This window comes from Phalacrocorax carbo, chromosome 14, assembly GCF_963921805.1.
Source record: "Phalacrocorax carbo chromosome 14, bPhaCar2.1, whole genome shotgun sequence".
Lineage (NCBI taxonomy): Eukaryota > Metazoa > Chordata > Aves > Suliformes > Phalacrocoracidae > Phalacrocorax > Phalacrocorax carbo.
The window spans coordinates 8,778,880-8,805,993 of record NC_087526.1 but is presented as its reverse complement, the minus strand read 5'-3'; the positions used below and the strand labels follow the sequence as shown (position 1 = coordinate 8,805,993).

The 27,114-nt window shown below is 55.3% G+C and overlaps 3 protein-coding genes across 6 annotated transcripts; 1 reads left to right on the top strand and 2 right to left on the bottom strand.

Annotated features, from left to right (window-relative positions):
* Positions 1-13: 13 nt before the first annotated feature.
* NSFL1C (NSFL1 cofactor) lies at positions 14-7,885 on the bottom strand. The gene is made up of 9 exons (XM_064465499.1): positions 7,726-7,885; positions 6,785-6,882; positions 5,238-5,312; positions 3,878-4,043; positions 3,443-3,535; positions 2,699-2,808; positions 2,109-2,246; positions 1,440-1,604; positions 14-402 (listed from the first exon to the last, which is right to left on the bottom strand). Exons 1-9 carry the CDS (start codon positions 7,825-7,827, stop codon positions 240-242), a joined length of 1,110 nt encoding a protein of 369 aa, XP_064321569.1. The 5' UTR covers positions 7,828-7,885; the 3' UTR covers positions 14-239.
* Positions 7,886-8,769: 884 nt separating this feature from the next.
* LOC135315715 (tyrosine-protein phosphatase non-receptor type substrate 1-like) lies at positions 8,770-11,045 on the bottom strand. Its single transcript, XM_064465488.1, has 5 exons — positions 10,884-11,045; positions 10,177-10,527; positions 9,596-9,910; positions 9,117-9,461; positions 8,770-9,016 (listed from the first exon to the last, which is right to left on the bottom strand). The coding sequence occupies exons 1-5, from the start codon at positions 10,960-10,962 to the stop codon at positions 8,913-8,915; spliced, it is 1,194 nt and encodes a 397-aa protein (XP_064321558.1). The 5' UTR covers positions 10,963-11,045; the 3' UTR covers positions 8,770-8,912.
* Positions 11,046-12,411: 1,366 nt separating this feature from the next.
* LOC135315716 (signal-regulatory protein beta-1-like) lies at positions 12,412-15,029 on the top strand. 4 transcript variants are annotated; one of them, XM_064465491.1, is made up of 5 exons: positions 12,412-12,739; positions 13,454-13,804; positions 13,923-14,118; positions 14,500-14,542; positions 14,771-15,029. In XM_064465491.1, the coding sequence occupies exons 1-5, from the start codon at positions 12,667-12,669 to the stop codon at positions 14,819-14,821; spliced, it is 714 nt and encodes a 237-aa protein (XP_064321561.1). In that variant the 5' UTR covers positions 12,412-12,666; the 3' UTR covers positions 14,822-15,029. The 4 variants fall into 4 exon arrangements, with proteins under 4 accessions (XP_064321561.1, XP_064321562.1, XP_064321560.1 ...); XM_064465492.1 differs by having other exon boundaries at positions 12,413-12,739; positions 14,503-14,542; XM_064465490.1 differs by having other exon boundaries at positions 12,416-12,739; positions 14,503-14,542; positions 14,799-15,029.
* Positions 15,030-27,114: the final 12,085 nt, after the last annotated feature.

Here is a 27,114-nt window from a genome sequence, read left to right as displayed (position 1 = left end):
AATAGGCTGCAGCTCCTTTCAAAACGGATTCGTTTTGTTTATTTATTTTAAAGTCCACTGATCATCACAAAAAAAAAAAAAACATGGCAAATGCAACTAAAGAGAAGAGAGTCCAACCAAGACCTAAGAACCCAGAGCTACGAGTAGATGTGAGCCTGTGTTGCACGGCACAGGTGCATGCACAGGACGAGACGACACATGCGCGCTGCAGGCAGGCGTGTGGCGAGAGGTGGGTTCCTTTATGTTAACCGCTGAACAATGACAGCATTGAGCAGGTTGGCTTCCTTCAAGGTTTGGTTCTCATCAGTCAGCTCTTTATTTGGGAAGGTGGTCATGAGGACGAAACTGGTGGCAGCCATTGCTGGCCGAGCATCTACTATGAAGAGCCGGATGTCACGGATCCTGTCCAAAGGCATCAAACACATAAGGGTGATCCTGTTACTGAACATCCTGTAAAAGCGCACGGCAACAGCCTAAATTCACCCTTTCCAGAGCATGCAACCCTGCAACCGCTGCACTTGCTTTTCAGCTAACAGTAGAGGCCACAGCCAGACAATTCTGATTTAACCTACTCCTCCACAGGCTCCCGTTTAGTGAAATGACACAAGCTGCTTTATAGGTTAAAGACTTTCTGCTAAATGTTCTTTTACACTGCCCAAGTGGAACAGTTGCGTTGTCAGGCGGCTATTTGAAGTGGAGGGCTTCTGAACCCTTCAAGGTGAACAGATTAACAAATGGCTTGACGCTAGCTGCTATAAGTGGCCGAGCTCATCACACACAGCATAATCTAGATGATCTAAACTCCCAAGACCAGCCGCAACAGCAACACTGGATCTATTTCCTGCACCCAATCACAGAAGAAGGTTTTTGTAGCTTTTTGCATCATTCTTGATTCTCTTATAGAAACTGGAGGAACGAGTATAAACAAATGTCCATGCTCCCTGAGATCAGGTAGGTGAAGAAGACTTCAGGAGACAAGTCTAACGAAGCAACAGGGTATAAAAGCCAGCTTTGTCCATCCAAGGGAACTGAACTGCACTAAGAGCACCCCATGGTGCTCTATTCAGCCCAGTAGAAAAGTCTGAACTGAGAATCAGAATAACTGAACCAAGTTCCTAATTATCTGACAGTTTCTAAAGCCCTTAGAAAGGATTCAGGTTTTTTACAGGTGACATTAAGGAAAGTTATGCTGATAATACTGAAGCTCCCAGGTGCAGTATCACTGACTATAATCCATCACTATTTGGAAAGCAAATCCTATCCTTCCAAAAGTTAATGACTGCCTTAAAACCCCATAATAGTTTTATTCCTGTTCACCTATACAGAAGGACTCCCAGAGCTCCCTTTAGCAGGCCAGGCAGGGTTTTAACATGTGCTCCATGTGCAGTGTCATTTAGGCCTCCCCTGTTAGTAACCTGTGTTTCCTGTTGTGTTTGTACCTGTGACTGTGGTTAAACTTCTGGACCAGTCTCCCACCGTCAGCGAGCCGGATTTGGATGTTGGTGATTGGCTCCGACTCATCAATAGTGATGGCAGAACTGGCTTTGGCTTCATTCTCTGCCTGCTGGGCTGGCGAGCTGGTGCCCATCACCTGGGGCACAGTGCTGAGAACAGCGAGACACAAGGCGAGCTGTTAAAAACCAAACAATTCACCTGACTGCAGGGTGCCAGGAGTCAGGCAGCGAGCTTATTGCCTACTGGGCCCAGCTACCAGGGTTCCTAGTCAAGCGACACCAATGCCAGTTCAAAGTGAGAATTTGGGAGTCAGCTAGTCAGCAGGACCTTGTCTAGAACTTCACCTCTACCACCTCCTCTATGGCACCACACCAGGGGTCTTCACACACCCACAGGAACAGGGGCAGTGTAACTCGGAAGCACATGACATACCACAGTGGTTCCAAACTAGGGATCCGCCTCCTGCCACAGAAAGACTGAGCCATCTCAGTACACACCACTAAGCCACATTCCCTCTCTTAGAGGAACACCGCACATAGCATAGGCACTGCATGCCTTTTCTTCAGAAAGATCAATCAAAAGGCTCAACCTAGCAAAACTCTTGAGTGACTGTCTCACATCAAACACAGAGCAAGCCAGCGCTGTCTTCTCACCTGCCCAGCTTCTGTCCTTCTCCAGTAAAAGCTTTGAAGACACTTTTAGGTTTCACATACTCCTCGTCACGGTGATCTTCCATATCCAGGTTCACTTGTCCACCCCGTGCTAACCTGCGCAGCTCTGCTGGGACTTCCCTGCAAAGAGAGCGTCCTAAAGCAGGTGCCTGAAGACGCAAGTCAGGAAAGTGCAGAGAAAAAGTGCCAGCCACAGAGCTCTGGAATTTCAGGAATCACAGTGAGCTCTTGCTTAATTAACAAGGCAGATGCACACATCCCCACTAACAGGCACAAATTACAGATTACTTTTCCCTGGCCCTCACCTGGAGTGACATGACGCATTAGAAATTCTCAGCCCAAATATGAAAGTCTGTTTGTTTGCTTCGAACTCTTAAGGCCCCATACAAACCAAGGTCATTTCCCATTTATCTGAAGTAAATGTTCAAGTCTGCCCTCCCACAGCTTCCATATTAAGAATCTAGCTCTTACAAGAAAGCACAGGTGAAATGTGCCATTGATTCGGCATCCTGAATTCCAAACACGCTTGTTTCAGAAAACAGCTGTTATTTCTCTCCCCTCTTGCTACATACCCTCTGCGGATATCATCAAGAAACTGGGCATTGGATGGATCCTGGTAGCTCCTCAGTTCTCCGCTGTCCAGACTGAATCCACTCTTCCAGAGCTTCAGTACAACATGCACCTGCAGCAGCCCCAAACAACAGTCAGCCTCACTGAAGCATCTCAGTAGAACAATAACCAGACACAAAGTGAAAAGTTCCTGACTGGCAGAGGAATTTCAAGCTGCACAAGACATTCCAGCAAGGTTCCTCCGGGCTGAGGGAAAAACCAAAAGCACTGGCTATGTAATGGTCGTGCATCAAGTCCTAGGAGGTGGCACCACAGACCCCTTTTTGATAAATATGGTTGAAGAGCCAAGAGTGTGCTAGGCAAGAAGCCTAAACCAAGCTTCCACCAAGGCCTAGATGGGTATTTGTTCACAAACCAAGCATGAGAGGATATTGCCTTGATGCTGTTGGCTCCACACCTCTCCAGTGGATAAAGAAGAGTTAATCGCCCAGTGCTCTTTGCACACTATTTTTCACAGTCTGCACTTCTAAGGAACACTCATTCTTCAAGTTCATCAGAAAACTGCTTACCCGACACCCAAGCGTCTACTATTCTCTAATCAGAAATCCCTCAAAAAGCAGGATTTACCATACTTCTGCCCTCTTGAATTTCTATCAAGCTTTATAACTCTCTGGGCTCACAAGCTGTGTAGCTATAGCAGAGAAATCCCTCAGGTGACATCTACAAAACAGAACAGAGATACTCACATCCTGAGCAGAGTTCTGCCTCCTCTCTCCTGCCACATAAGCAGACTCCTCCTCTGGAGTAGCCCCGAGGCGATACCCTCCCCCTGCGAAAGGCTGCAAGAGACAGCGGCAGGCAAAGAGGTTATAGAATGACACAAACCCAAGACAGCTCACTTCCCTTTCCCCAACAAGTTACGGATGAACAGGGGGACTTTGTGGCATCAGCAACATCTATTGTCCTGCAGGCACAGCAACCAGCTTGAACAAGTTAATAAGTAAGCCACAAGAAAGTGGGTTTTCTTGCCACTGTGACACACTACTTGGAGCTGCACTAAGAGAGGAGCCCAGACTTAGCTGTCCTTTTAAGATAATTCCAGGACTCCACAGTACCGAACAGCTGTCAGGGTGGGAGCCTTAACTGAAACGGGGAACAGAGAAGAACTCATCACTCCTCACTTTAGGCTTGCTAGTCTCGCCACCGCTCTTGGCCGTCCGATCAACCGCCACTGCACCATGCTCCTTCGCTCCTTTGAACAGATCCTCCACCAGCTCGTTGGGACTCTTCTTCCTTGGAGGACCAACGATCTGCTGTCCACTCCTCTCTGAGCCGCCTGCATAAAACCTAACAGAGAGCACACAGCTTCTGGGTAAGACTGGACTGCTGCTTCTCCAGGAGACGCATGTGACAGGACCCAGTAGTTTTATATCAGGATTCAGTTCATTTTTGTACAGCTTGGATCTACAAATATTACCAACTACCAGTGGATCTCCTACTGTAGCTACTTCTAAGCTCCTGTACTACAGAAATTTTCTTTTCATGTCAGTTATTGTAAAATTATCCATTGATCAATAGTAATAAAGTGATAATAACTCTCTCAGACCTAGCAAGAGAAACAGTCTAGACTGACAAGGTTCTGTTTCAAATGCTAGTACCAGCTGTATTACCAAGCTCAGCAAGACTTCCAGCAAGTCTCTGACTTATCAGATGGAAGAAGATGGGCAAAATCTAATGGGTATTTTGGGGGAAGGCACACATTCATGCCACACAGAGATCACCACACACAGGACGGATCTGAACTGGAAGCAATTAATCCAGTCAGCGAAGTGCAATTAAGCACTTCTGGAAGATTGGGTTTACTAGCTTCCAGCTGGCTTGTAACACTTACAGAGCAAGCTCATGTCTGTTTGCAGAAGACCACGCAGTCCACCTAGGTGGAGCCACCTTATGATACATCAACTCCATGCAATTTACCTTGCTTATTGACCTTAGGGGTATTTAACTACTTATGGCTGACATCGTAGATGACTTTCTTGCTGGTACACCATGTTCCCATTGGAAAGGGGACCTACATTCTTCTTTTTACCTCCAGGCTCCATTACTTTACCATTAAGCAGCTCTTAAAAAAAAAAACCTAAACCAAAAACCCCAAGCAGAAAAAAAAAGAACCACCCCAAAACCCCAAGCAGAAAAAACCCCAATCCCTGCATTATTCCCACATTTCAATTCTTTATGGACACAAATGATGATTTGGGTTTTTTTCTTTCCTTAGCCAAGGGCTTCCACATCCTACCTCAGGCTTTCTCTCAACAGCACAATTCAGTGATGAAAACTGGTGCTTATACAGCCATGTCGGCACGTGCTTGTGCACAGACTTTGCACCAACCAACCTTTCCACGCCAAACCCAAGATTTTTCACTACCAGAATTATGTATTGACGTATATCTGCTTTTTAAAAACACGTGTACACAAGTGGTAGCCCATCACAAAAGAGCAGGGATACACACACAGGTTTGAAATCTTTAACTGAAAACTTACCGCTGTCCCTCCTCCTCTTCATCATCATCCTCCTGCGCATGAACAAGGTCTCTAAACGATGTTACTCTATGGTCACTGCAAAAGTCAACCAGAGAAGTATGTCAGCCTCATGACACATTTCAACCACATAAACAAAACCTCCTGAACACAGCAGTTAGGTTGACCCTGTTCTACTTTTAAGGACCAAGTCATTACTCTATGAAATGACAGGTCAGCACTGGTGTAACTGTGCTGGTTTTGGCTGAGAAAGAGGTTAATTCTCCTCACCGTGGGGGTCGGCTACCTTTCCAGCTTCCCACGCTCTGCCGCGTGGCGGGGGGGAGCTGGGAGGGGCAGGGCCGTGGTGGGGGCGGCTGACCCCGACTGGCCAATGGCAGGTTCATGCCATACCATGTGACACCATGACCAGTATATTGAGGGGGGGCAGTTGCGGCTCGGAGGCGGCGCGGCGTCGGGTCGGCGAGCGGCTGCAGCACAGGCAGCTTGTTTCAGCGGTTCGTTCCCCCTCTCCCCCCCCTTCCCCCCTCCCCCGGGGCTTTGCGCCTCTCGTTGTTCTCCTTTACATTGCATTTCTGTTGTTGTTTCTTTTAATTTTAATTATTAAACTGTTCTTATCCCAACCCACGAGCGTTACCCTTCTGATTCTCTCCCCCATCTACCGGTGGGGGAGTGAGCGAGCGACTGTGTGGGGCTGAGCTGCCGGCTAAACCACGACAGTAACCAAGAGGTGAACCAAGCTCTTAGACCTCTCTGCCAACCCCACCAACAGAAAACAGCAGCAGGTGCACTGACGGAGGCTCAGGCGCTGGCTGCAGTCACATCAAGTTGTGAGTCTTCAGTCACCTTCCTCGCTCACGTACTAGATTTTGTTGCCTCTTTCAAAGAGCTGCCACTTCCGAACCTGGCCAAGCACACATTTCTCTTCCAGGCCCCATGACAGTCCAGCCTCCACATCCTTCCCCTCTCACTGTTTCTGCTGAGGCTGTTAACTGTGATCCAAACTGCAACAGGGTTCTTCTGCAATATGGATTTTACTCACCCAAGCCTGAACTGAGAGCACTTTTCCTTCAGGGTATAGTTAGTAATTCCTTCTCTTTAAAACTGGACAGTATTTCGCTACAGCACAGGGATTTGGTAAGGCAAAATTAACTTCTTTGTGTAAAATGCTTGATTTGATCAGATCAGGTGTCACACAAAATTAGAAAATGTTTTTCCTGTGGAGATACAATCTACTCAAATGAAAGCGTCACCAACCAATTGCTCAGGAAAAACTTGATTTGTCTTTTGAGGTTAGAAGACAATGAGGCAAGCTGTCCTAACTGATCTTTGGATTGGTTGTGCAATAACATCTGCGCTTGCAATGCTGATGTTTTCACAATTTCTAGAGAGCCATACGAGGCGAAACAGATCGAAATGCAGAACTATTTCTCCTGAAAATTAACCTACATCAATGCTTTAAAGACAGTTTGCATTTTTACACAGTTTTCACTGTCAGGTTTAGAAGCAACTGATAAACAGAACAGCCCAAGCTGAAGCTCCCTCCTCACCTGGCTGCAGTGCCTCTGGTTATAGAGCTGGGCGTCGGCTGGGGAAGAGTCAGAATGTCCTCATCGCCCCCGTCCTCATAGAAACTGGCAAGCGCAATCTGGAAAGAAGCACGGCAGGAGCTTTTCAGGATGAGAGCAAACATTCCAGAACAATAGAAAAAAACCACACAAAAATAACACAGCTGAAGCTTCCATCATGTTGGACCTCGTAAGGCACATCAACACTAAGGACACATCATGTAATTTCTCCCTTTGGAGGTCCTAGCAAGGATGAGGCTTTGCCGACTTCTAATGTCTGGCTCTGTTATGGTAGGACATTCACCACTACAGGTGTGTCAGAGCAACTTCCCTGACTGGAGGCCCTTATTCTGCAATATTTCCACAGGGGTTATGCTAAAATTACTCTTCTGAAACCGCCACTTTTGCAACATCCATGAGTAGACTCAGAGTTTAACACAGGCAAATCGTTTGGGGTGGATAAGAGACAGGAGAGGGTCAGAGTGGTGGACGATCTCCCCCTTAATTTGGGGGTACTGGGACTGCTGCTGACAGCGTGGGCAGCAGAGCAGTAACAACCACGCCAGCATTCAAAGAAAACCTACGCAAACCCGGCAAAACTCAAACCCCTCCGCTTCCTCCCCCCGCGCTGGAAGTTAGTTATGTTCAAATTAACGAAAGAACCAGGAGGGGCTTCGGCAGCAACCGTCCCACGGACCCGCGGCGGGCCGGGACTAGGGAGCGGCCGCCGGGAGAGGCCTGAGCTCGCAAGAGACCAAGGTGCCGGCCCGGCGCTCCCGCCGCCGCCACCGCGACGGCCTCCAAGGCCGCGGTCCCCGCCCGGCGCTGGCCTCGGCCTCGCCTCCGCCGCCGAGACCACCCCTCAGCAGGCCACGCCGGCGACGGGGAGGGCGGAGAGAGCGGGGTGGCGGCGACGGGGCTACCTGGAGGTCCCAGCCGGCGGACTCCAGGAAGAAGCGCGCTCGCTCCTCCTCAACGCCGGTCACGGCCACGAACTCCCTCAGCGCCTCCTCCCTGTCCGCCATCTTGCCGCGGTGCAGCGCCCAAACACCGCCGGGGCCCGCGCCAGCCCCGCCCCGCCCCGTGTGCGCCGCCGAATCCCGCCGGGCAGAAACGCGACGAGAGACGTGCAGAGCCCGGCGCCGCGCACAGCGGCCCCTGGCGGCTCGGCGGTGTCATGCGCCGCGCCGCGGCCGCGCTGCGCAGCGCCCAGCACCGGGACGCTTCCGCCCAACCCCGCCGCGGGCTTGGAGCACCGCCGCTGCCCGGCTGCCCCCCGCTCCCCCCGCTACGGGGGGACATTGAGGCGCTGGAGCGTGTCCAGAGGGAGCTGGGGCAGGGTCTGGAGCACAAGTCTGATGGGGAGCGGCTGAGGGAGCTGGGGGGGTTTAGCCTGGGGAAGAGGAGGCTGAGGGGAGCCCTTCTGGCTCTCTGCAGCTGCCTGAAAGGAGGTTGCAGCGACGTGGGTGTTGGTCTCTTCTCCCAAGTAACAAGCGATAGGACGACTGGAAATGGCCTCAAGCTGCATCAGGGGAGGTTTAGATTGGATGTTAGGAAAAATGTCTTCACTGCCAGAGTGGTCAGGCCCTGGCACAGGCTGCCCAGAGAGGTGGGGGAGTCACCATCCCTGGGGGTGTTCAAAAAACATGTAGACATGGCACTTCAGGGCATGGTTTAGGAGGCCAGGGTGGTGTTGGGTTGATGGTTGGACTTGATGATCTTAGAGGTCTTTTCCAGCCTTAATCATTCTATGATTCTATTCTATGATTCTATGACCTGTTTTGCTCCCACAGCTGGCAGGGCTGTGTGTGACCAGAGCCACATTGCACTGCCGCAGTGGGAGCATGGCCAGTGGTGACCCGGGGAGGTGGGCTGCAGTGTGGTCTGTGCCCCAGTGGGGGTGGGCATGCGAATTGTGGGCAGGGCCAGTCACCCAGTACCAAAGGCACAGCGCAGCCAGGGCATCCCCTGCATCCTGGCACCTTTAATTCCAGGTACACACAACAAAGCTGGCGGTGGCTGAGCCCTGGGACCCGTTCCCAACACCGTGACACAAAGAACCAGGGGCTGACACAGAGCAGGATGGGACATTTGCCCTGGCGTTTAGTCCTCATGCCCTCCCACGCTTGAAGAGGAAGATGAGGAGGCCACCAAGGAGACCCTTCTCCAGCAGGATGACAATCCCCAAGCCAAGGCTGGTGAGGAGGTTAAGACCTGTGGTGGGGACAGGGGACGTGAGTGGCCAGGGCTCGAGAACAGGCATCCCACAGCCCCCTGCAACCATGGGGACCCAGCAGCTCTCACAGACAGTTACCTAGTGATGAAAAATTCCTCAGTCCCTCCCTGGTTGGGTCAGCAATCCACAGAGTAGCCCTCTTGCTAAAGGTGTCCTGAGCATTGTGCTTCACCTGACAGGTGTACACAGACCCATTCTTCTCCTCTGTCACTTTGACGTCCACCAGGCTCCTCAGCTCAAACAAGCCCTGGGGAGTCTCCACTGGCTGGAGGATGTTCTCCACCTTCATCTCCATCCTGTTTTCCAGCCAGGTGATGACCACATCTTTCGGGTAAAACTCCTTCACGTGGCAGGTGAAGTTCACGGTCTTGTTCACCTCAACGGGACTTGGTAGGTCAGCGACCACACGGACACTGGGAGGGACTGGGAAGAGAAGCAGCTCCTGGTGCCTGGCGTCCCCCGGCTATGCTGCCTGCAGGGTGCCCTGTCCCCGCCCCAGGACCCACAGCCCCACACGAGCTGGGCACCCCAAGCACTGGTCACCACCCAGCCCTCACCTCGCAGGGCTTCTCTGAGCTCGTAAATCCCCCTCAGCGGGGCCGTCAGCGTGGGGTGCTGCACCTCGCAGGCAACCTGTGAGTGGACGTCGTCCTTCCGCAGCGTGAGCGTCACGGTGCTGGACATTTCGTAGGAGGGTTTCATCTGCTCAGGGGTGATGTGGGGCTGCTGAGCTGAGACTGGGGCCTCATCCTTGAGCCATCTCACACTGATGTCTTGGGGGAAGAACCCTCCGGCTGTGCAGGTGACAGACACCGATTGCCCTGGCCTCGCTCTGTGGCTGGGCCCGGACACAACCGGGTGGGTGGGTTTGGCTGCAGGGAGAAGTGTGGGGTCGTCAGACCAGACACTGCCAACCCCACCCGGCTCCAGGGCTGCAGGGAGCGGGGTTTCCCACAGGGACATAGATGTCCCTGGGGACCACCCACAGGATCCTCTGCTGGAGCTGCCACCCCAGCCCCTTCCCCATCCCCACTCGCCCTAAATGGAGCCCACCGGGCTGGGCTGGGCCGGGCTGTGCCAGGGGCTGTTCCCAGCAGAGCTGGTTCCCACCAGGAGCTGCTCTGGGAGCCCCACTCACCTTGCACGGACACCTCTGTGCCCTTTTCAGGTCGAGGCACCTCATCACCACGCACCGATTTGCGGAACCTCACACAGTAATAGGTGCCGGTGTCCTCAAGGCGAACATCCCTGATGAGGATGCTGTAGTCTGTGTTGGATTCACTCACCACCCTTGTCACACGGGGGAAGGAGCCCTTCTGATCATAGACTGTCTTGTTCCCACTGCCCCAGCCCTTCAGCCACGCCACGGGAGCAGCGTAACTGCTGTAGGACATGGTGCAGGTGAGGTTGAGTGTCTCCCCCACTGTCACCACCACCTTGTCCTGGGGCTGGTGCACCTCAGAGTCCTGACCTGCCTGGGCATCCGCACCTGGGTACAGCGACAGAAGGGTAGGGGCTGACAAGGGGCTTCAGAGCCAGGGCACAGCACGGGGCATCACCAGACCCCCAGCCCTGAGCCCACAGTAAGGGACAGTGAGGCGTCCCTGTCCCTTGACACTGGGGCAGCCAGCACTGATGGCGACTGTGGGATGGGGAGGGCCTGGTATCCCTGGGAAGTGCTGGAGTAAAACAAACACTTTGGCTGGGGATAAAAGCAAAGCTGGAAGGGAGGCAGTGAGAGAAGAGCCCCAGATACCTGCAGGCACAGGGGAGGATTGCAATGCCATCGGGGTGGGGGAGCATGGCATGGGAAAGGCTCTGGGGCTGTGCAGGACCCCCACTCACCTGGGGCTCTCCAGAGCAGGAGCAGCATCAGGCAGACGAGAGGCAGCGCTTGCATCTCTGGAATCATGGTGACTCCCATGTCCCACTCCCCGACAACTCAGCTCGGCTTGGCTAGCTCGCCTGAGCTTGGCTCAGCTTGACTCAACTCAGCAGGGTGCTGGGCTCTCTCCCAGTCAAAGGGGAAGGAAGGGGCTCACCGCTGGCCAAGTTCCTCCAGGGACCCCTTGCACAAGTCCCAGCCAGTTCCCACAGCGTTGATGCCATCTTGCATCACAAGGTGGGTCCTTGCCAGCAATGTCAGTCCCGCTCTCCCCATGGGAGAGCCATGGCCACCAGCACCGGGCAGCAAGAGGGGCCCCGACCTGGCATGCTCCCCATGCGTGGCCAGCCCACAGCTCGGCACCCCTGGCCATTGTGGGGGCACCCAGCCCTGACCAGCAGGATCGGGGCATGGGCTGGCATCCCCGGTGGGCCTCAGGTGCAGAGCTCACTCGGGGCTTCACTGGAGCCCGCCTGCAGCAAGCACTGGGGCCAGCTTCCCAAACCAGGCAGGGGGACAGAGCCACGGAATAATGTTCTTTGGGGAATTATTACTGGGGGTGAAACTATTGAGTTTGAAATTATTGAGGCTAAAGTTATATCCACATTTTATAAAAGTTGTCTTAGAGATTGGAATGCAGTTGGCATGCTGGAAATGGGTTCAGTGATTGTCCCCTAAGCAACTGCACCTGCACTTTTAGATGTTAGGAACACTGGGGGAGCTCAGCGTCCTAATCTAAGGGAGATAACTGGAGAAGGGAGTGAAGCGAAGGCTTCTTGGCCAAACTCGTCCATAAATCACTGCAGATCCGGGGGCTGGATGGAACCATGGAACAGTGCCTGGACCAGCGCAGTAACATCATGCCCTGTGGGTGAACTTTGCTCATTATAACCTTATTATAATACTAAAATACACACCTCCATCCCAAAGTTACCTGCCTGCAAGGTATGACCACCCCTCACTGAGCATGCGCTCTGAATTTCTCTTAGTCTATACCTTTAAATCGAAGCGAGAAATTTCTACACCAATCAATAACGAAAGTATGTATGACTAGAGTCACTAAGCTCCACCTAAACATAAAAGAGTATAAAAATGACCCCAAGAGAGAGGGATGTTAGGGGAGATACCATCGCAGGCTACGGGGATCAGTCGATGGGCTGGACCTGTCTTCTCCCCCATAGGGATGCCTACTGGGCAAGACTGGAACGCTTGGTTATACCGAGTGATTCCCCCCGGGAAATTTAGAGAACAAGCTTGTTAATTTGTGTTTTGTGTTTTAGCACTTTATACTTGCCCGTGCTTTGCAGGCAGTGCATTTATCACCGGCAATCCGATAAGAACCTGTATTTCTGTTGCTTCAATAAACCGGACGATTAGCGAATCTGGCCGGGAAGCGTTACTGGGCCGAGGGCACCAGCAGCGATGGTGCTGTTAGCGAACCCCTCGCGGACTGACCGTGCTGCGTCGGGAATCACTCAGAACCTAAGCCCCGCCAACCCAGCCCCTCCGACACGCGAGCGCCAGCTGGATTGCAAGGCGCTTTATTTTCTGCCAAATTCCTTCACCTATTAACGCAACGCGGGGTGAGCCCCGGCCGGGCTCCCGGCCGGCCCCGCCGCCGACCCCCGCCGCCCCGGGCCAGGCACCCAAAGCGTTAACAGCCCCCGCCGCTGCCTTCCATTTCCTGCGCAGCTTCTCCTTTTCCTTCTCCCGGAGCCGGCGCCCGACCTTGCGGCGGTGCCGATGGCCTGGCGCGCCGCTGCGGCGGCTCAGCTCCTGCTCGGGCAGCTCAGCCTCCTCCCGCCGCGCCTCTCGGGTGAGTCCGGAGCGGGGCGGCGGCGGCGGCGGCCCCCCGCCCGCTCTCCCGCCTCCCTGCCCCTGCCGCCCGGGGCGGGGGGCGGCGGGCGGCGGCCCGGCCGCCGCAGCAGGTCGCTGCCGCGAGCGGATCGGCAAAGCTGAAGCCCGGACGGGGGGTGTGTGTGGGGAGGGGGGGGGGGACACTTTCCTCCTCCGACCCCCGTTTTTGGGCTGCGCGGGGATGGCGGGGGCCGGGCGGGCGGCGCCGCGCCCTGCTGAGCTGGTGCCGAAGGTAGCAGGGGGCTTTGGGCAAGAGGGGTTTGGGGGCTGCACACAGTCCCGGGCTGTGAACCCTGCTCCTCGCAGAGGCCCAGTAACACTGGCTCGTGTTGTACAGTGCTGCACGTTAACGTTTAACAGCACTCAAGAGTTTTTCCTTCTGTGAATTCCCCTTGGCTCCTTCCGTACCTTTCTAGACTCTGTACACATGCAGCACCTACTGTTAAAAACACAACGACAGGGGATGTAATTTTGTCCCTTGCTCATTCTGAACCTGGATTCCACTGCTTCCAGTGCCTGCAGTTTTCTCTGCCATATGCAGGGGTGTTTCGCAGCTGAGCTGCTGCAAACTTGGAGGAAGCTGGGGTTACTCTGCCTGTGCGGTTGGAGTGAGTGGAGCAAGCCCTCGCCTCACTCCGTCGCTTAGCCCCTACCCTTCTGTCGCTGTACCCAGGTGCGGATGCCCAGGCAGGTCAGGACTCTGAGGTGCACCAGCCCCAGGACAAGGTGGTGGTGACAGTGGGGGAGACACTCAACCTCACCTGCACCGTGTCCTACAGCAGTTACCCTTCTAGCGTGGCATGGCTGAAGGGCTGGGGCAGTGGGAACAAGACAGTCTATGATCAGAAGGGCTCCTTCCCCCGCGTGACAAGGGCGGTGAGTGACTCCAACACGGACTTCAGCATCCTCATCAGGGATGTTCGCCCTGAGGACACCGGCACCTATTACTGTGTGAAGATCCGCAAATCGGTGCGTGGTGATGAGGTGTTTCAACGTGGGAAAGGCACGGTAGTGTCCCTGCGCGGTGAGTGCAGCTCCCAATGGGACACTGATCCCGGGGACCCCATCCCACAGCCCCTGCCTATGGTGGGGTCCCTCACTGCCCCCCCACCCTCTCCCCACTCTGCCTTCTGCCTCCACAGGTTCAGCCCTGGTTCCCAGCATGGCGGCTGCAGCTGTAGTGCTCTGCTTCCTCCTCGGCCTCTTCATCACCCTTTACATGTACAAGAGGAAGCACAGAGGCAAGGCAGAGAGACAGTGCCTGGCCAGGCTGGCGGCCACGGACAGCTTCTCACCCGTCCCTCTGCTGTGCTCTGCAGAGAGCCCTGGCATCCCCAGGTTTGTACCCACCACCTCTTCCTTTTGCACCAAGGTGAGCGAAACACCTTACACACCTGCATTATCCTGGTTTCCTCTCTCTCTGGAGCAGTAGTTTTCCCCAGAAAAGGTCCCTTACTCACAGGCGCATTGCTGCGCTGCATTGCTTCTTTCTGTGTTTCATGGAAGTGTGTGGTGAGGAGCACCCAGTGTTGGGAGCTCCCTGCAGCCCCTCACTGTGGTGTCTGAGCCAGGCCCAGGTGCACAGACAGCACGTTGTTCCTCTCCTCTGCCTTCAGCGTGGGCCTTGTGTAAATTTGGAGGGGAATTGAGGGCTGTGCTGGGTGGGTTGGGGAGGGGACCTGGCTTCCTTTAGCTCTAATGGCCATCCTTCACCTCCAGCAGCACAGTTCTGGATGCAGGGACCTCACATCTGCCCAGCCAGGTAAGGATGAGCTGTGAATATGGGGAAGAGCATCCCGTGCTGATGTCCCAGCTTACAGGGACTCTGCAAGGCTCTGGGGCCAGGGTAGGCATTGGGTGAGCAGCAGCTGCCTGCACAGTTTCAGCATGCTCTGCACCATTGTGTGGGGCCATTTGTGCAGCCATAGCACCGCCATCCTGGCTTGAACCTGCCATTAGGGTTATTTTTTCAAGATTTTTCTTGTGACAGTATTCACCGTTTGTGTGCACTTCTGCAGCAAAGCAGCAAGGAGGACAATGATGTCCACTATGCCGATCTCCAGCCACTGCCCGTGGCCCCGCAGCACAGCAGGAGCCCCAGCGCAGCCTGCTCTGAGTATGCCAGCATCAGGGTCACTGCCAAGTGACGTGTGGCGCAGAAGTCTGCAAGGCCAAAGAACCCGTTTTGGGTGAGGAAGCAGGGACATTTCTGCAGGGCACAATAAAGAAGTGGTTCTGTTTGCATGGCACACCCTGGTTCAAGCTCGGCACACTGTGCTCGGAGCTGGCAAAGCTCCCTAATTCATTCCCATCTCACCAGTGGTGTTGGGTGAGGCTCAGGGCCAGACCCACCATGCCGGGGCTTGGCAGCAGCTCTCCCAGGACCCAGAAGCCATCTCAAATACAGGATGAGACCATGAGGCTGAGCACCTCTGCCTTGTGCAAGCTGGTTTGCACTGATTACACCAGGAGGACTTCATGCACACCTCTCCACCAGCATGGGACACCACCAGCACTTTCCTGGCTCAGCAGGTCCATAATTTCTATTATCTTGTCACTGCACCAAGCCCATCCTCATAAAAGCCATCCTCATAAACAGCTGTGCCATCCAGTCCTGCTGTGTTCGGAGCAAGAGCAATAGTGCCGGTCCCATGGGGTCCTGGGAGACCTGTGGCCTCCACAGTCTCATGTCAGCTCACCCTGTGCTGTTGCTGGGCTCATGCTGAGCCCCATGGGCAGCTGCAGCCTCCTACCCTGCTCCCGAGCAGCTTCCCCAGGCAGGGTGGCTGCTTGGCTCCCACCAAACCTGTGTCTTCTGACCACCCTTAGGGCAGTTCTGCAGCTCTCAGGACAGCCCTTGGTGCCACTTTGCTGCAGCTCAGGGGCCAAGGCCCAGCCCTCGCCTGTCTTTCTATGCCCTCCCAAAGAGGAGGCCAGTATTTGGGAACAGGGTTTATGATGCTGTGGTGAAATCAGGGCAGCTGGCACCAGCCAGCCCTTCCACCCTTCTCCCTGATCCGTGCACATCTGCTGCTCCGGCCCCAGCCAGTCCATGCATATCTGCTCCATGCATGTCTGCTTTGTGCACATCTGCTCCATGCACATCTCCTGCTCCATGCACGTGTGCTCGGTGCCCACCTCCGAGGGGAGCAGGCTGGGAGCTGAGGACGGAGCGTGGCGGTGGCAGGAAGCCGCAGAGCGTGCGTTCCACACCAGGCACCACTGCAGCACCTGAGCGCACGCCAGCACGATGGGTGCAGATGCACCCACCCATGGCAGCAGGTGCTCCCACAGCACTATGTGCTACCACAAGCAAACACCCCCCTTCACAGGCATGGGCTAAGGGCAAAACATGCTTTTCAGGCAGAGGAAGCTGCTGTTTCTGCTGCTGCTGCCTGTGACCTTGAAAGCTGCTCCAATTGCTGGTTTCCAACTTTATCTGCTTTTTACTGTGAAATCAAAAAAGAGAAGTGAAACAAGACAGTGTGAAATAGCAGCGTGTGTGTACCCAGGGGAGCCTTGTCTGTTGGCAGAGATCCTCCTGGGGAAAGAATTGTTATAGGGGGAGGGGGGAGAGGACCCAGTACTGAAATTCATTTGTATGACTGAATAAGCACCTCCTGCTCCAGGGGATGTGACCTGGGGACAGTTTTGGGTCATTTCTTTCTTGGGGACAGCTTGGGGGCATTCAGCCCCCTGTGAGCATGGTGGCAGGGGGTAGTGTGCCAGGGCAGGTGTCCATCACTGCCACCCGCAGCAGCTGGCCCCAGCCTGGCCCCCTCTGCAGCAGTGAGGGGCTGTGGCATGGGGTGCTGGGTTGAAGCCTTGGGCAGTGCCGGGTCCTGGGCAGAGCCACAGCTGCACCAGGCAGTGGCTCATTTCCTGGCTGTGGCAGCAGCTGTTCTGAGCAGGACACAGGGTTTGCCCACCCTCCGCACAGGGGCGACACTGAAGCTTGCGGAAAGCTCATGTCAGGATTGTGAGCAGGACTGTAAAATACGTGGGTGAGATGGAAACCAGGATAGACCTTGCAGTGAGGGGAAATGAAATTCAAGGGGATTTAGGACTTTAGAAGCACTGGCCTGGAGCAGGAAATCCAGTGTGATGCAAACATATGCAAAGCAGCAAGAAGAAGAGCACTGTGGAGTGCTCTGTACCTAGGAAAGGGCCCAGGTTTGCGGCTTACTGCCCAGGGGAGGATTTGGTTGTTATTATAGGAAAATCCTTTAAGCTACTGGCCTGGGGTGTGCTGGCAGTGAAAGCACAAACAAGCGCCCGAGCACGGACAGAAGGTAGGAGCGCGCTGGGGAGCACCTTGCTTGGGGGGGCAGCACCTCATGCCAGGGGCAGCATCAGGTGATGTGGGAACTGGGGTTTCACTGCTCATCCGCAGTGGTTTCCTGGTGCTGCTGGGTGTCACGTCCCGCCGAGTCGCCCACTGGGTGCTTGAGTGAGAAATGCACGCACTTGTGCTGGGTCGAGAGCTGCAATGGCTGGGGCGGGCACGGCACGATGCCAGGGCTGGTACCCACTGTGCTCCTCCTGCCCACAGCTGGGGCCAAGCAAAGGCAACTTCGCTGCAGTGCAGAGCAGAGGCAGCGGCTGGACAGGCAGTGGGGAGAGGCTCGGCATCCCAGTCGGGGTGGGGACATGTCAGCTCCAGCTGGGGTTTGGGCTGTGTCCCAGCGCCAGACCCTGTGCACGGACACGCCAGGGAGGTGGCGAGCCGTGGCAAGGGTGCAGTGGAGTGGATGAAGCTGTGGCAGTGTGTGCTGGCAAACAGGCATGGCAGTGGCCCCTACCGTGGTGAGAAGCTACCTGCACGTGGGTGCTGCGGGGGGTTTAGCTGGGCTTTTCCTCCCCGTGGTGTGTAAGCCCGGTGCTGGGACCTTGTGGGATGGCAAAGCCAACCAAAAGGGCTGGGGAGAAGCTGAGCTGCACTGCGCCAAGGTGGGAGCCCTTGTGAACCCCCGTCCTAGGGAGAGGAAGAAGGCAGGAGCTGGGGAAGAGCCAGGGGGTGCTCAGGATTGCTCCGGCATCTGCTCCGCTCCTGGCCCCGGGAGGTGGGAAATGGCTCCTAGAGGTGCCAACGCAAGAGAGCTGGCAGGGCCTGCCAGGGCACTGGTGCATGCCATGCCGTGTCGTGTTGTGTCATGCTGTGCCATGCCAGGGAGCCAATGTGGGAGGCGCGGGCTGTGCAAAGAGCCAGCAGGGAGCATGAGCCTCCAATGGAAAACATGGAATAATAGGGAGCAATTAGTCCTGAGAGCATGACGGATGGGGCTAGCCCTGCCAGCAAGGGGAGGGGGAGAAATGATTTAATTAACACTGAGGGAGACCATCGTCTCAGCTAGCACCTGGGGCTGGCTGAAGCAGGAGGATGGTGTCCTGGGTGACAGGAGAGGGCTGGCAGTGCTCGCAGGGGGGGCAGGACAAAGCTGAGCTTGTGCTGGAGCCAGGGGTGAGCAAGGAGAAAAGGGGAGAGACGGTGATAAACGCCTCATGCCCTGTCCTGGGATGCTTCATGGTGAGAAGCAGAGACCCCACACACCAGCAGTGCCTGTCACAGGGATGGGTGCCCAGAGGCTATTGCGTCTCCCAGGAGCCAGCATTGCTCCAGCTTGTCCCCTGACAGGGCAGTGGCTCCAGCCAAGGCCATGGTTTCTGGCTGTCTCTGTCCAAGATGCCCTTGTGCTCCTGCGCTGTCTGCATCCCTGTCCTTGCTACTGTGAGACTGGGATGGCCACAAGCCCATCCTCAGGGTGGCTGCTTCCTTTGCACATCAGCATTAGACAAACAGCCATGGGTCCAAGAGAATCCGATGCCACAGGGGCCCCACAGGGCCCCCGTGATGCCACAGGCACCCAGTGATGACATGGGGACCCCATGATGCTATGGGGACCCTGTGATCCCATGGAGACCCCATGATGCTATAGGTATGCTGTGCCAGGACACCAATGGGGAGCAGCACGAGGAGCTGGAGGAACAGCTGGTGCGCTTTGAGGGTGTTGGAAAGGACGAGAGGGTCTCAGGGACACTTTGAATGTCCCCAGGAAATGTCATGTGGTCTGCAGCTGCTGGCTGCCCCGGGCTGGACTTCTGCCAGGAGAAGGAACTGGAGGGAGAAGCCCTGTGATGCTGCACGGCCAGACCCTGCTCACACCAATTTCAAACATGCCAGCTCACCCATTTGTAGCTCCCCGTTTCTCAGGCTTTTCCTTGGAAAGAAAGGAACGAAGCTGAAGTAAAATGGTGACATGATTTATGCTGTTTCTGATTTATTTCATGTCTTACTTATTGAAACTTATTCTCCTGTTTCATTGTTATTGTGGATTTTTATTGAAGGGGATAAACAGGTCTGGGATTTGGGGTTGTCATAGGAACTGTTTCGGTGCCACAGCCTCACTGCCAGCCTCATCCTCCCCCTGGTTTCCTGATGTAGTGAGGGCTCTCACCAGCACAGCAGAGACTTCTCCAGCCCCCCCAAGCACAGCCTGGCCCTGCGGCCATGGGGAAGTGAACTAGGACCCTCAGGCTGCAGTCCAGGGCTTTAAGCTGAGGAGAGGTGGAGGTGCTTGGAAGATGCTGCTTGTCCATGTGGATTCACTGGTGTCTAATAGGAGGTTGTGCTATTGCAGCGATTGCTATTGGGAACCTCTCTGCCCGACCTGGAATATTTTTCATTAAATCCCTGGAGCTGAGGGGGCATGGGGCAGATTGGGGGCTGCCCTCCAGCCATTCCCCATCTCTTCTATTGCAGACAGAAGGGGCAGGCAGTGAAAATGAATGTGTCAAACACATTTGAAAGGAAATCCTTTGTGCCCAGCACTCCTTTGGCCCATGTGGTCCTTCACCACAGGATGTCATGGAGGCCAAGACTCTGGCAATGATTAAAGAGGGATTTCCAGGACCATGGGACTGACAGGATCGTCCGGTTCTTAAGAAAGACTCACTTTGTGCTTTAGGTGTTTGATGGGACATTGCTCAGGGACAATCACCCTCCAGAGCTGGCACGGGGAGGGTGGATCCAGCTGCAGCAGCTGGTCCTGCCAGTGCCTAAGACTGGGTCCCAGGGCAGGCAGGAGGGGTATCCTGCCTGCATTGGGGATGCCTGGGGCTCTTCATGTTGGATCAACTGTTGGTGGCACATTGGAGTGGTCTTGGTCCCCCTAGCATCCACACGTGCATCATGCCCAGAGTGAGCTGTACACAATCATGGGGATTATGTCCAGGTGGGTTATGTCCAGGGAAAAGAGCCAGGGGCTGCTGCTCAGGATGGGGAAACCTTCTGGGGGGCTCCCCCTCCCAAGGGTAGCACAGGGCATCCCTGTCAGCCAGTGAGGGCAGGATGCTGCGGGGGTCCCTGGTGCTCCCTGCTCCTCCCGGCATGGAGCAACCTTAAAGCTTGTCTGTGCTTGGCAGCAGCCCTGGCGCTGGCAGGGCCCGAGCCTGGCACAAGTGTCCCTCTGAAGAGAAGTGCAGGGAAGGGAAAAAATATTTAGAGAGGCAGGAGAAGGGGGAAAGCAGGCGCTGTGGGACAGAGCCACGGAGGAGGCTGAAAGCGCGCTCTCAGCGGGCTTTTGTTCGCCCTGGACGTGCCCAATGGTGCTGCCAGCATGGAGGGGCTGTGCCGGCGCCAGTAGCTCCCAGTGCGGTGCAGCCAGGCGAGCCCAGTGCTCCAGCAGCCTGCCTGGCGCCTCAACTCGGCAACGTGCCCTTTAGCAGGATGTGGCCCCTGCAGAGCTTTCGGCAGGGAGCTCCATCGCCCCGGCTGGGCTCAGCCCCTCGCTGCCAGCTGCGGGGTGGGCAGTGTGGCGGGATCAACAATGCGCTCACTAAAATAATTGCTTCTGACAGATCCATGTCTTCCACAAGGTTCAGGCTTAATTTTATAATGGTATCGGTAACTATGGCAACGTGTAAAAATAACATATGCCTTAGCCCAGCAAATTCTCCATAAACAGCTCCTGTCTCAAGGAGCTGAGGGAAGCCCCGGCCGGGCGGGCAGCAGCAGCCCCCTGTCCACAGCACTGCCATGGCCGGCTGCCTGTGCCTGGGTTAGTGTTTGGGTTAGGATTCACACGATGACTAATTAGGAGTGTTAACTACTTACGCCTTGGGATGATGATTTCATTTGCTAATCCTTCAGGCTAGGCAGAGCTCGCAGCAGCTAATTGGGTGGATATCATTAATCCTGGCGGTCAGGAGCTGCTGTTAAAGGGCTGCAGTGCAACAAAGGCTGGAGCGTCCCTTGTGCGCGTTGCAGGGCAGATGCTTTGCTGCTGGCTCTCAGGGTTCCCTCCTGGCACCCAGGACCCAGCACAGAGCTGGCAGCCGCTGGGGGCTGTGCACAGTTGACACCCTGCAGCACCACTGGGCCAACAGTCCCATTCACACCTAGAGCCTCGTCCCAGAGCTGTCGCTGCTGCACGTGCATGCACATGTGCATGCACATCTACATGTGTATGTGCATGCATATGCAAATGCATGCACATGCAGAACAGGTTTCCCACATGCATTAATTCCCCCTCAGCAGACATCAGCTGGTGCCGACGTGTGCCTCAGCTCAGACACCTCTGGTCACCACTGCTAGTAGATGATCCCAGGCAATATTTTCTAAACCTGTTAGACATCCCACAGACCCTCTAAATCCATGATCCCCTTCCATGGCCCCAGCAGTTCTCTGGCCCCTGGCCCCGCTACCTGGCCCTGCGCCATGCCAGCCCCGCCAGCCTTGAGGCTTCACCTCCGGGGTAGGATGGCAGCATTTCACAGCTCTGATGTGCAGCTCCTTATCCAGGCCAGGCCAGACCCTTGGGACTGATGCAGTCACCAGGAGCATGGGTGGATCCTGCAGAGCGAGAATTAATCCTTGTGTTTTTTATTGCCTTCAGCTTCAAAATAAAAACCCAAAAGACAAAACAATACAAACCCCTTGCAGAAGCATTTTCCTCGAGCCCCCCAGCAGCAGGACAAGCACGGCCCCAGGCCTGCAGAGCTGGGAGTGCTGGATCAGGCAGCAATGGATGTACCTGGTCTCAACAGGGCCAAAGCAAACAGCCCCATGCTCCAGCACGTGGCTGCCGAGCTGCAAGGCTGCTGTGGGGACAGTGCAGGGATAGCTACCGCAAGGACCACCCGGTGTCAGGGCTGGGGGCAGCACTGGAAGTGCTGGAGGATGGTCAAGACAGCAGCAACCCCCCTCCAGGGCTGGATCTGGCCATTTTCGGGGGGTACATCCCCCCTGAATCCCAGTCACCATGCAATTGCCATTTCCACTGCAATGTGTTAGATCAGCACTTTCACAAAAAACCTCAGTAAAAGCCCTTGCTGCCAGCCACACCGTTTCCTCTTGGCACCCTCATTAATAATGCTCTGTAAAGGGTGATGTGGGGTTATACAGGGTCTCCTGCAGCCCATGTGCCCCGACTCAGCTCTCCACTGGGGCATCTCCCCAGCTCCAGAGGTGTGAGCACCTGGCGCCAAGGTCCAACAGCACAAATCCACCCGCCAAGCCTGGGCTTCAAAGTCCCACAACTGTCCTGGTGCCTCCAGTGAGAGCTTTGATGAGCAGGAAGTGATGGGCTGAGATAGCTTAACATGATAAATCCCCCCGCGTTAGCATTTTTATTTTCATCTGCAGCTGCTCCGGGACTTTATCAGGCAGCACAGCCTGCAATGAGTTTCAGCAGCCGTGCCTGGGAGTGCGCTGAGCATTATCTGCTATTGCAGCATTGGATGTGCTTTCATGATAACAATTTGCAATCAACAAAGAACTTTGAGAGAATGCAGAAAAATAAAAGCAGAAAAAAACTGAGATGATATCACTCCTTCCTCGGCCAGGCTCCTCATCCCACCATGGTCCTAGTGGTACCACCAAGGGGAAACAAGGTCTTCTCTAAAATTGCTCCATGGGGATATAGGCTCAAAGGCACCCGTTGTTTCCACACACATCCCCACAGCCTGCACCCCGTCTTCCCACTTGCAGCACCCTGTAAGCTCTCACCCTCCAGACTGTCCTGCACGGTCCCTGGCTGGCCCCAGACATGGGCATGGCACTGGCAGCCCCCAGGTTAAGACTGGGGGGCAGCTGGAGGAGGATGCACTGCACCCAATGTGGGGAACTGCCAGCAGCTCTGGCAGGGACCTGGTCCGTTGGGGAGAGCCACAGCTGCAGGGGCTCCAGAGGGCAAAGTAAATATGTTTGGCATCAGTGTGACAAGGCCTCCCATTAGCCCCCAGCACATAAATTTGGCCGTGGGCTGGGGGAGCTGCATGTGTGTTGTGGGGATATGGGTACTGGCACTGCCACAACCCCACAGGTCAGCGTGGGGCAGAGCATCCCCCTCCAGAGCGGGGGTGGAGGCTTCAGCTCAAACAGCTCCCAGGAGTCCATCAATGATTAACACCTAGCTCTGAAATGTCCCCTGCACAGCTGGAGCACCCTGCCTGCCCTCCCCTCCCTGCCACTTTCTCCTCCACTGCACTGCTGATTCTGGGGCTGAGCATCCCTTCCATGCCCAGCCTGGGGTGAGGAAGGGCCCCAGGGCAGGCCCTGCTCAGGTGCTACCAGGGCTGCCTGCAGCTCTGGAGCCCACAAGAGCTGGGGTGAGCCCTGGCTGTGCCCCTCAGTCAGTGTGGATATCCCCACAGCCCCTGAGCTTTGCAACCACTGGCACAAGGGGTACAGAATTGCAGCCACCCTGCGCCTCCCAGTGAGCTGCTCTGGGTGGGAGCTGCCTCATGCCCCAGTCCCCATCCCTGTGCTGTGCATGTGCTGTGGACCCAGGAGGCTGCAGCATGGGACTGCTGGGGCTTTGATCACCTGCTGCACCCACAGCCAGTGAACAAATCCTCCTCCAGAGCAAAGGGCAGGATCCTGCCTGCTAAGAAAGGCCATCACAGCTCTCCAAGTGCTTGCGGCAGCTAACCGGGCAGCAAGCGCCAGCCCTGCCAGGGCCGTGTTCTTCCGAGCCACCCCCCACAGCCAGGTTTTCTCAGTGTATCAGCAGTTTCACCCTAAACCCCGTCTGTCTGTCCATTGCCTCCAGGTCAGCTGGCTGCTTCCAGGCCAGGCACAGGATATAAACCACCTTTCCTGCTCTGACACAGCTGGGAGGAATTCCCCAGTCAGAAACGTGTGGGGCTGCGTTAAGGAAGCCTGGCTGAGTTACCCGCAGGGTGCTGCTGCTGCGTGGGAGCAGCCCACAAGCGTTGCATGGCCCAGGGATGGGCAAGCCACGGTGCAGATATGGTCTGTGCTGCAGCCCACATGCTTCTCTTTATGTTCGGTGGATGGTGGTGAATGGTCTAATGTTGGCTGGGCTTTGCTGCTTCTGCTGCCAAAGCCCAGAGCGATGGTGCACAAATTCCATGAAGTCACTCAGAGCATCACTCCACCCCAGCAAAGGCCAGGACGGGGCAAGCAGTGCCGGCATCCCTCCCTCGTCCTCCCTGAAAGTAGTTTTATGGGCTTAGAGGGGACCAGCTGATCCCAGCAGAGTGCTCAAGTGCCACTAAAATTAAGCAGGCTCTGATTAGGAACCCAGCTCCTCGAGGCTGCAGTAATCATCCAGCCAGTGCGTGTGTGTGCAGAGGTGGCCTCCGCAGAAAACCCCCACACCAGCGAGCACCTCTTCCCTGCTCACCCCAGCACCAACTGCACCACGGGGGCTTGAGAGCTCAGGCAAGGACCTGAGATATCTCAGCTCATCCGTAAATCATGCAATAAAAGCTTGACCAAAGCAATTACAGACAGTTCCCGTGAGCCCCCACAAAAGATAAGGGGCAAAGCCCATGCACAGGCTGCTCACACAGCAACCTCCACAACCCACCCCTACCATTCTTCTGGCCATTGCAGCCTTAACAAAGCACCTGTGGCTCATTACCCACACCCACACCCCCTCCCCTCCCCGCCCCCGCCCCCCCCCAGGGCCTCTCCCACATAAGGGGGTGGCTGGGTATCCCTGTCTTTAGCTGTAAGGTGTTTATGGTGGTGGGTACTGTAGCAGGACCATGTGGTGAGCAGGAAGGTATGATACACACCCCAATTTCTTAAATCAGTGTTTACATGGCTGGAGTGCTCCTATTGTGGGAACCTGCCACTTTCACCCCTTCCCCAGGTCGTGGTCTAGCTCAGTCACCCCTGTGTGCTGCTCCTTGCAAACAAGCTGCAGGCCACTTCTTTCCATCCTCATGTTAACATATTGCTTGTTATAAGTTAACATTAGATAAACTAATTTAAGCTCTTTCTGTACTGGATGTCTTGGATTAAATTGGCATGGTACCTAATGAAGCTGAAGCTCCATTTGTTGTGCTGGAAGCCCTAAATATCAGCAGTGTAATTGGTGCTACTACCTACTTTAGAAGACATTTGTGTGTTTTTTCTCACAGCTAAAAGCTCTGTGAGGGTGCTAATTCTGAGGCCTGATGGGTGGTGGCAGAGGTGAGAGGGATGAAGGATGTGTTCACCTGGCTCATAGGGTGGAGGGGGATCTTGAAATCTGGCTTTGGAGCTGGAGGACAGATGGGGTGAATGTGCACAGCCCGGTGCATGTGTTGCTCTCTAGCTGCTGGGAGGTTGTGCTAGCTTGTGTGCACCGGGGCTGTGCTCAGCTCTCTGATGTGGTCGCACACCTTGTTTTGTTGTGGCAAGCTATGAAAGTGGTGCCTCTTGGAGTGCTGGGACTGGGCTGGGTTCTGTTTGGGGCTGGGCCTGGGCCAGGATATATCTGGGTGGCTCTGGGCTTCCCCAGGGCAGTGAGTCCGTGGAACTCTGAGTGCCTTGGTGGTGGTGTGCAATGCATTATTTAGGTTTATTGTGGAGGGATCCCACAGGTGCTGGCTGCTTGCTGGTGCTTGGGCACAGTTCTTTACCTGCAGCCCCAAAACAGCACTGCTGGATGCTGGTTTTAGGGTGCTTTCTAGGCTAATGTCCAGAGTATTGGTGTTTTTTTCTACATTTATCTCTAAGATTTCCCTGATGGCTTGGGTTTTGAGGTTACAATGAGCCCAAAAGTCCTCTGAGACAGCCACTGTGTCCTGGTGCAACCTGGCTGGTCGGTCAGGCTATAACTAACCTTCCCACTGTGCTGTATTATGCGGGGCTGGGGAGCAGGGATCCTGAGGGGGAAAGTCCTGGGCAGGGAAAGACCTACAGTCACCTCCCACATTAGTGAAATGCGGCTCATTACCAGGCACAAGTTTGGTGCTGCAGGGCAGGAACTGAAACCTCTCCCATCTCCATCACCTGTGAATCCTCTTCCAGTGGAGTGAGACACCACTTGTCCCTGTGGGCTATCCGTGCTGGGAGGGGATCAGACAGGCTGCTAATCAGGGGATGAAAGAGGAGTCTGGGCAAAACCAGTGCTGCAAGAATTTCTGCTGGGATTGTCCTGGTGAAACTGCAATTGCCCCTGTTGGATGCTGCCAGGCTCAGACAGGAGGGTCTTTTTGGGCCCCTCCCAGAGTTGGGGTGCTGCTGCCCTGGACAGGGGTCCCTGTGCAGGGCAGGATCCCCACCTCCTCCTGGGGAGGAAGCCACTTGCACAGCTGGTCCTGCTGCCTGTGCAGAGCTGCCCAGCTGAAAAATGGGGAAATGCAAAAGCGAATTGGTCTCCTGCTCTCTGCTGGGAGCAGTGACAACTCTGGCTGGAGGCTTTTTCCCCAGGAAGGGGACCAGAGCCATGCCTGGCCCAGCCTCCCTCCAGCACCCAAACTTGCAGAGGTGGGTGAGCAATCCTGGCCCAGGCGGGCTGGAGCGTGTGCCTTCCCCAAAAGGGTGCTGGTAGTGTGATGCAAGTTCCTCACTGTCAAAGCTGTGAAAATCAATCTATTCTTGAAAAGCTCTCCTGAATTGCTGTCCTGGTCCCCTACACTGGCTGCTGCATGGCTCCTGGGGCTGGGGAGACCTGGGCTCCGAAATCATCCCTGGGGGAGCAGTGGTTTTGAGCTGAAGCATGAAAATGCTGCGAGAGCGAGAGCAGCCTGGCTGCCCGTTGGCAGCACACAGAGTCTGGCAGCACTGCCTGCCCTGCCAAACAGCGCAGCAGCCTCCTGCTCACTGTGGGTGTTTGGTGCAGAAGGATGCTAATGATGGCGTTGGCCTCCCAAAATGCTGTGCTCTTGCACTGTCTCCAGCATTTGAAGGAGTGGAGTGTTCTTCTCTCCCAGGTTCATTGCCAGCCTGCAGGGCAGGGGCTACGCTGGCAGGGTGAAACCTCCAAACCCCCCATGTCTGGGTGGGCTGCTGCAATGCTGAGTGGAAAGGCTGTGGGCAGAAGGGGAGGCAGCTGAGCCTGCCCATATGCTTCCTAATGGGGAGCAATAGCAGCT

What these genes read in the sequence shown, in the direction of transcription:
- LOC135315716 (XM_064465489.1), top strand. Translation starts at nt 12,667, where the DNA reads ATGGCCTGGCGCGCCGCTGCGGCGGCTCAGCTCCTGCTCGGGCAGCTC. An exon ending in CACGGTAGTGTCCCTGCGCG is followed by an intron (nt 13,805 to 13,922) that starts GTGAGTGCAGCT and finishes CTGCCTCCACAG; the next exon opens with GTTCAGCCCTGGTTCCCAGC. An exon ending in CCTCACATCTGCCCAGCCAG is followed by an intron (nt 14,543 to 14,798) that starts GTAAGGATGAGC and finishes GCACTTCTGCAG; the next exon opens with CAAAGCAGCAAGGAGGACAA.
- NSFL1C (XM_064465499.1), bottom strand. Translation starts at nt 7,827, where the DNA reads ATGGCGGACAGGGAGGAGGCGCTGAGGGAGTTCGTGGCCGTGACCGGC. An exon ending in GAAGAGGAGGAGGGACAGCG is followed by an intron (nt 4,044 to 5,237) that starts GTAAGTTTTCAG and finishes GCTCTCTGTTAG; the next exon opens with GTTTTATGCAGGCGGCTCAG. An exon ending in GCGAGACTAGCAAGCCTAAA is followed by an intron (nt 3,536 to 3,877) that starts GTGAGGAGTGAT and finishes TGTCTCTTGCAG; the next exon opens with CCTTTCGCAGGGGGAGGGTA.
- LOC135315715 (XM_064465488.1), bottom strand. Translation starts at nt 10,962, where the DNA reads ATGGGAGTCACCATGATTCCAGAGATGCAAGCGCTGCCTCTCGTCTGC. An exon ending in CCTGCTCTGGAGAGCCCCAG is followed by an intron (nt 10,528 to 10,883) that starts GTGAGTGGGGGT and finishes CGCTGTACCCAG; the next exon opens with GTGCGGATGCCCAGGCAGGT. An exon ending in GCTCAGAGAAGCCCTGCGAG is followed by an intron (nt 9,462 to 9,595) that starts GTGAGGGCTGGG and finishes TTCTCTTCCCAG; the next exon opens with TCCCTCCCAGTGTCCGTGTG.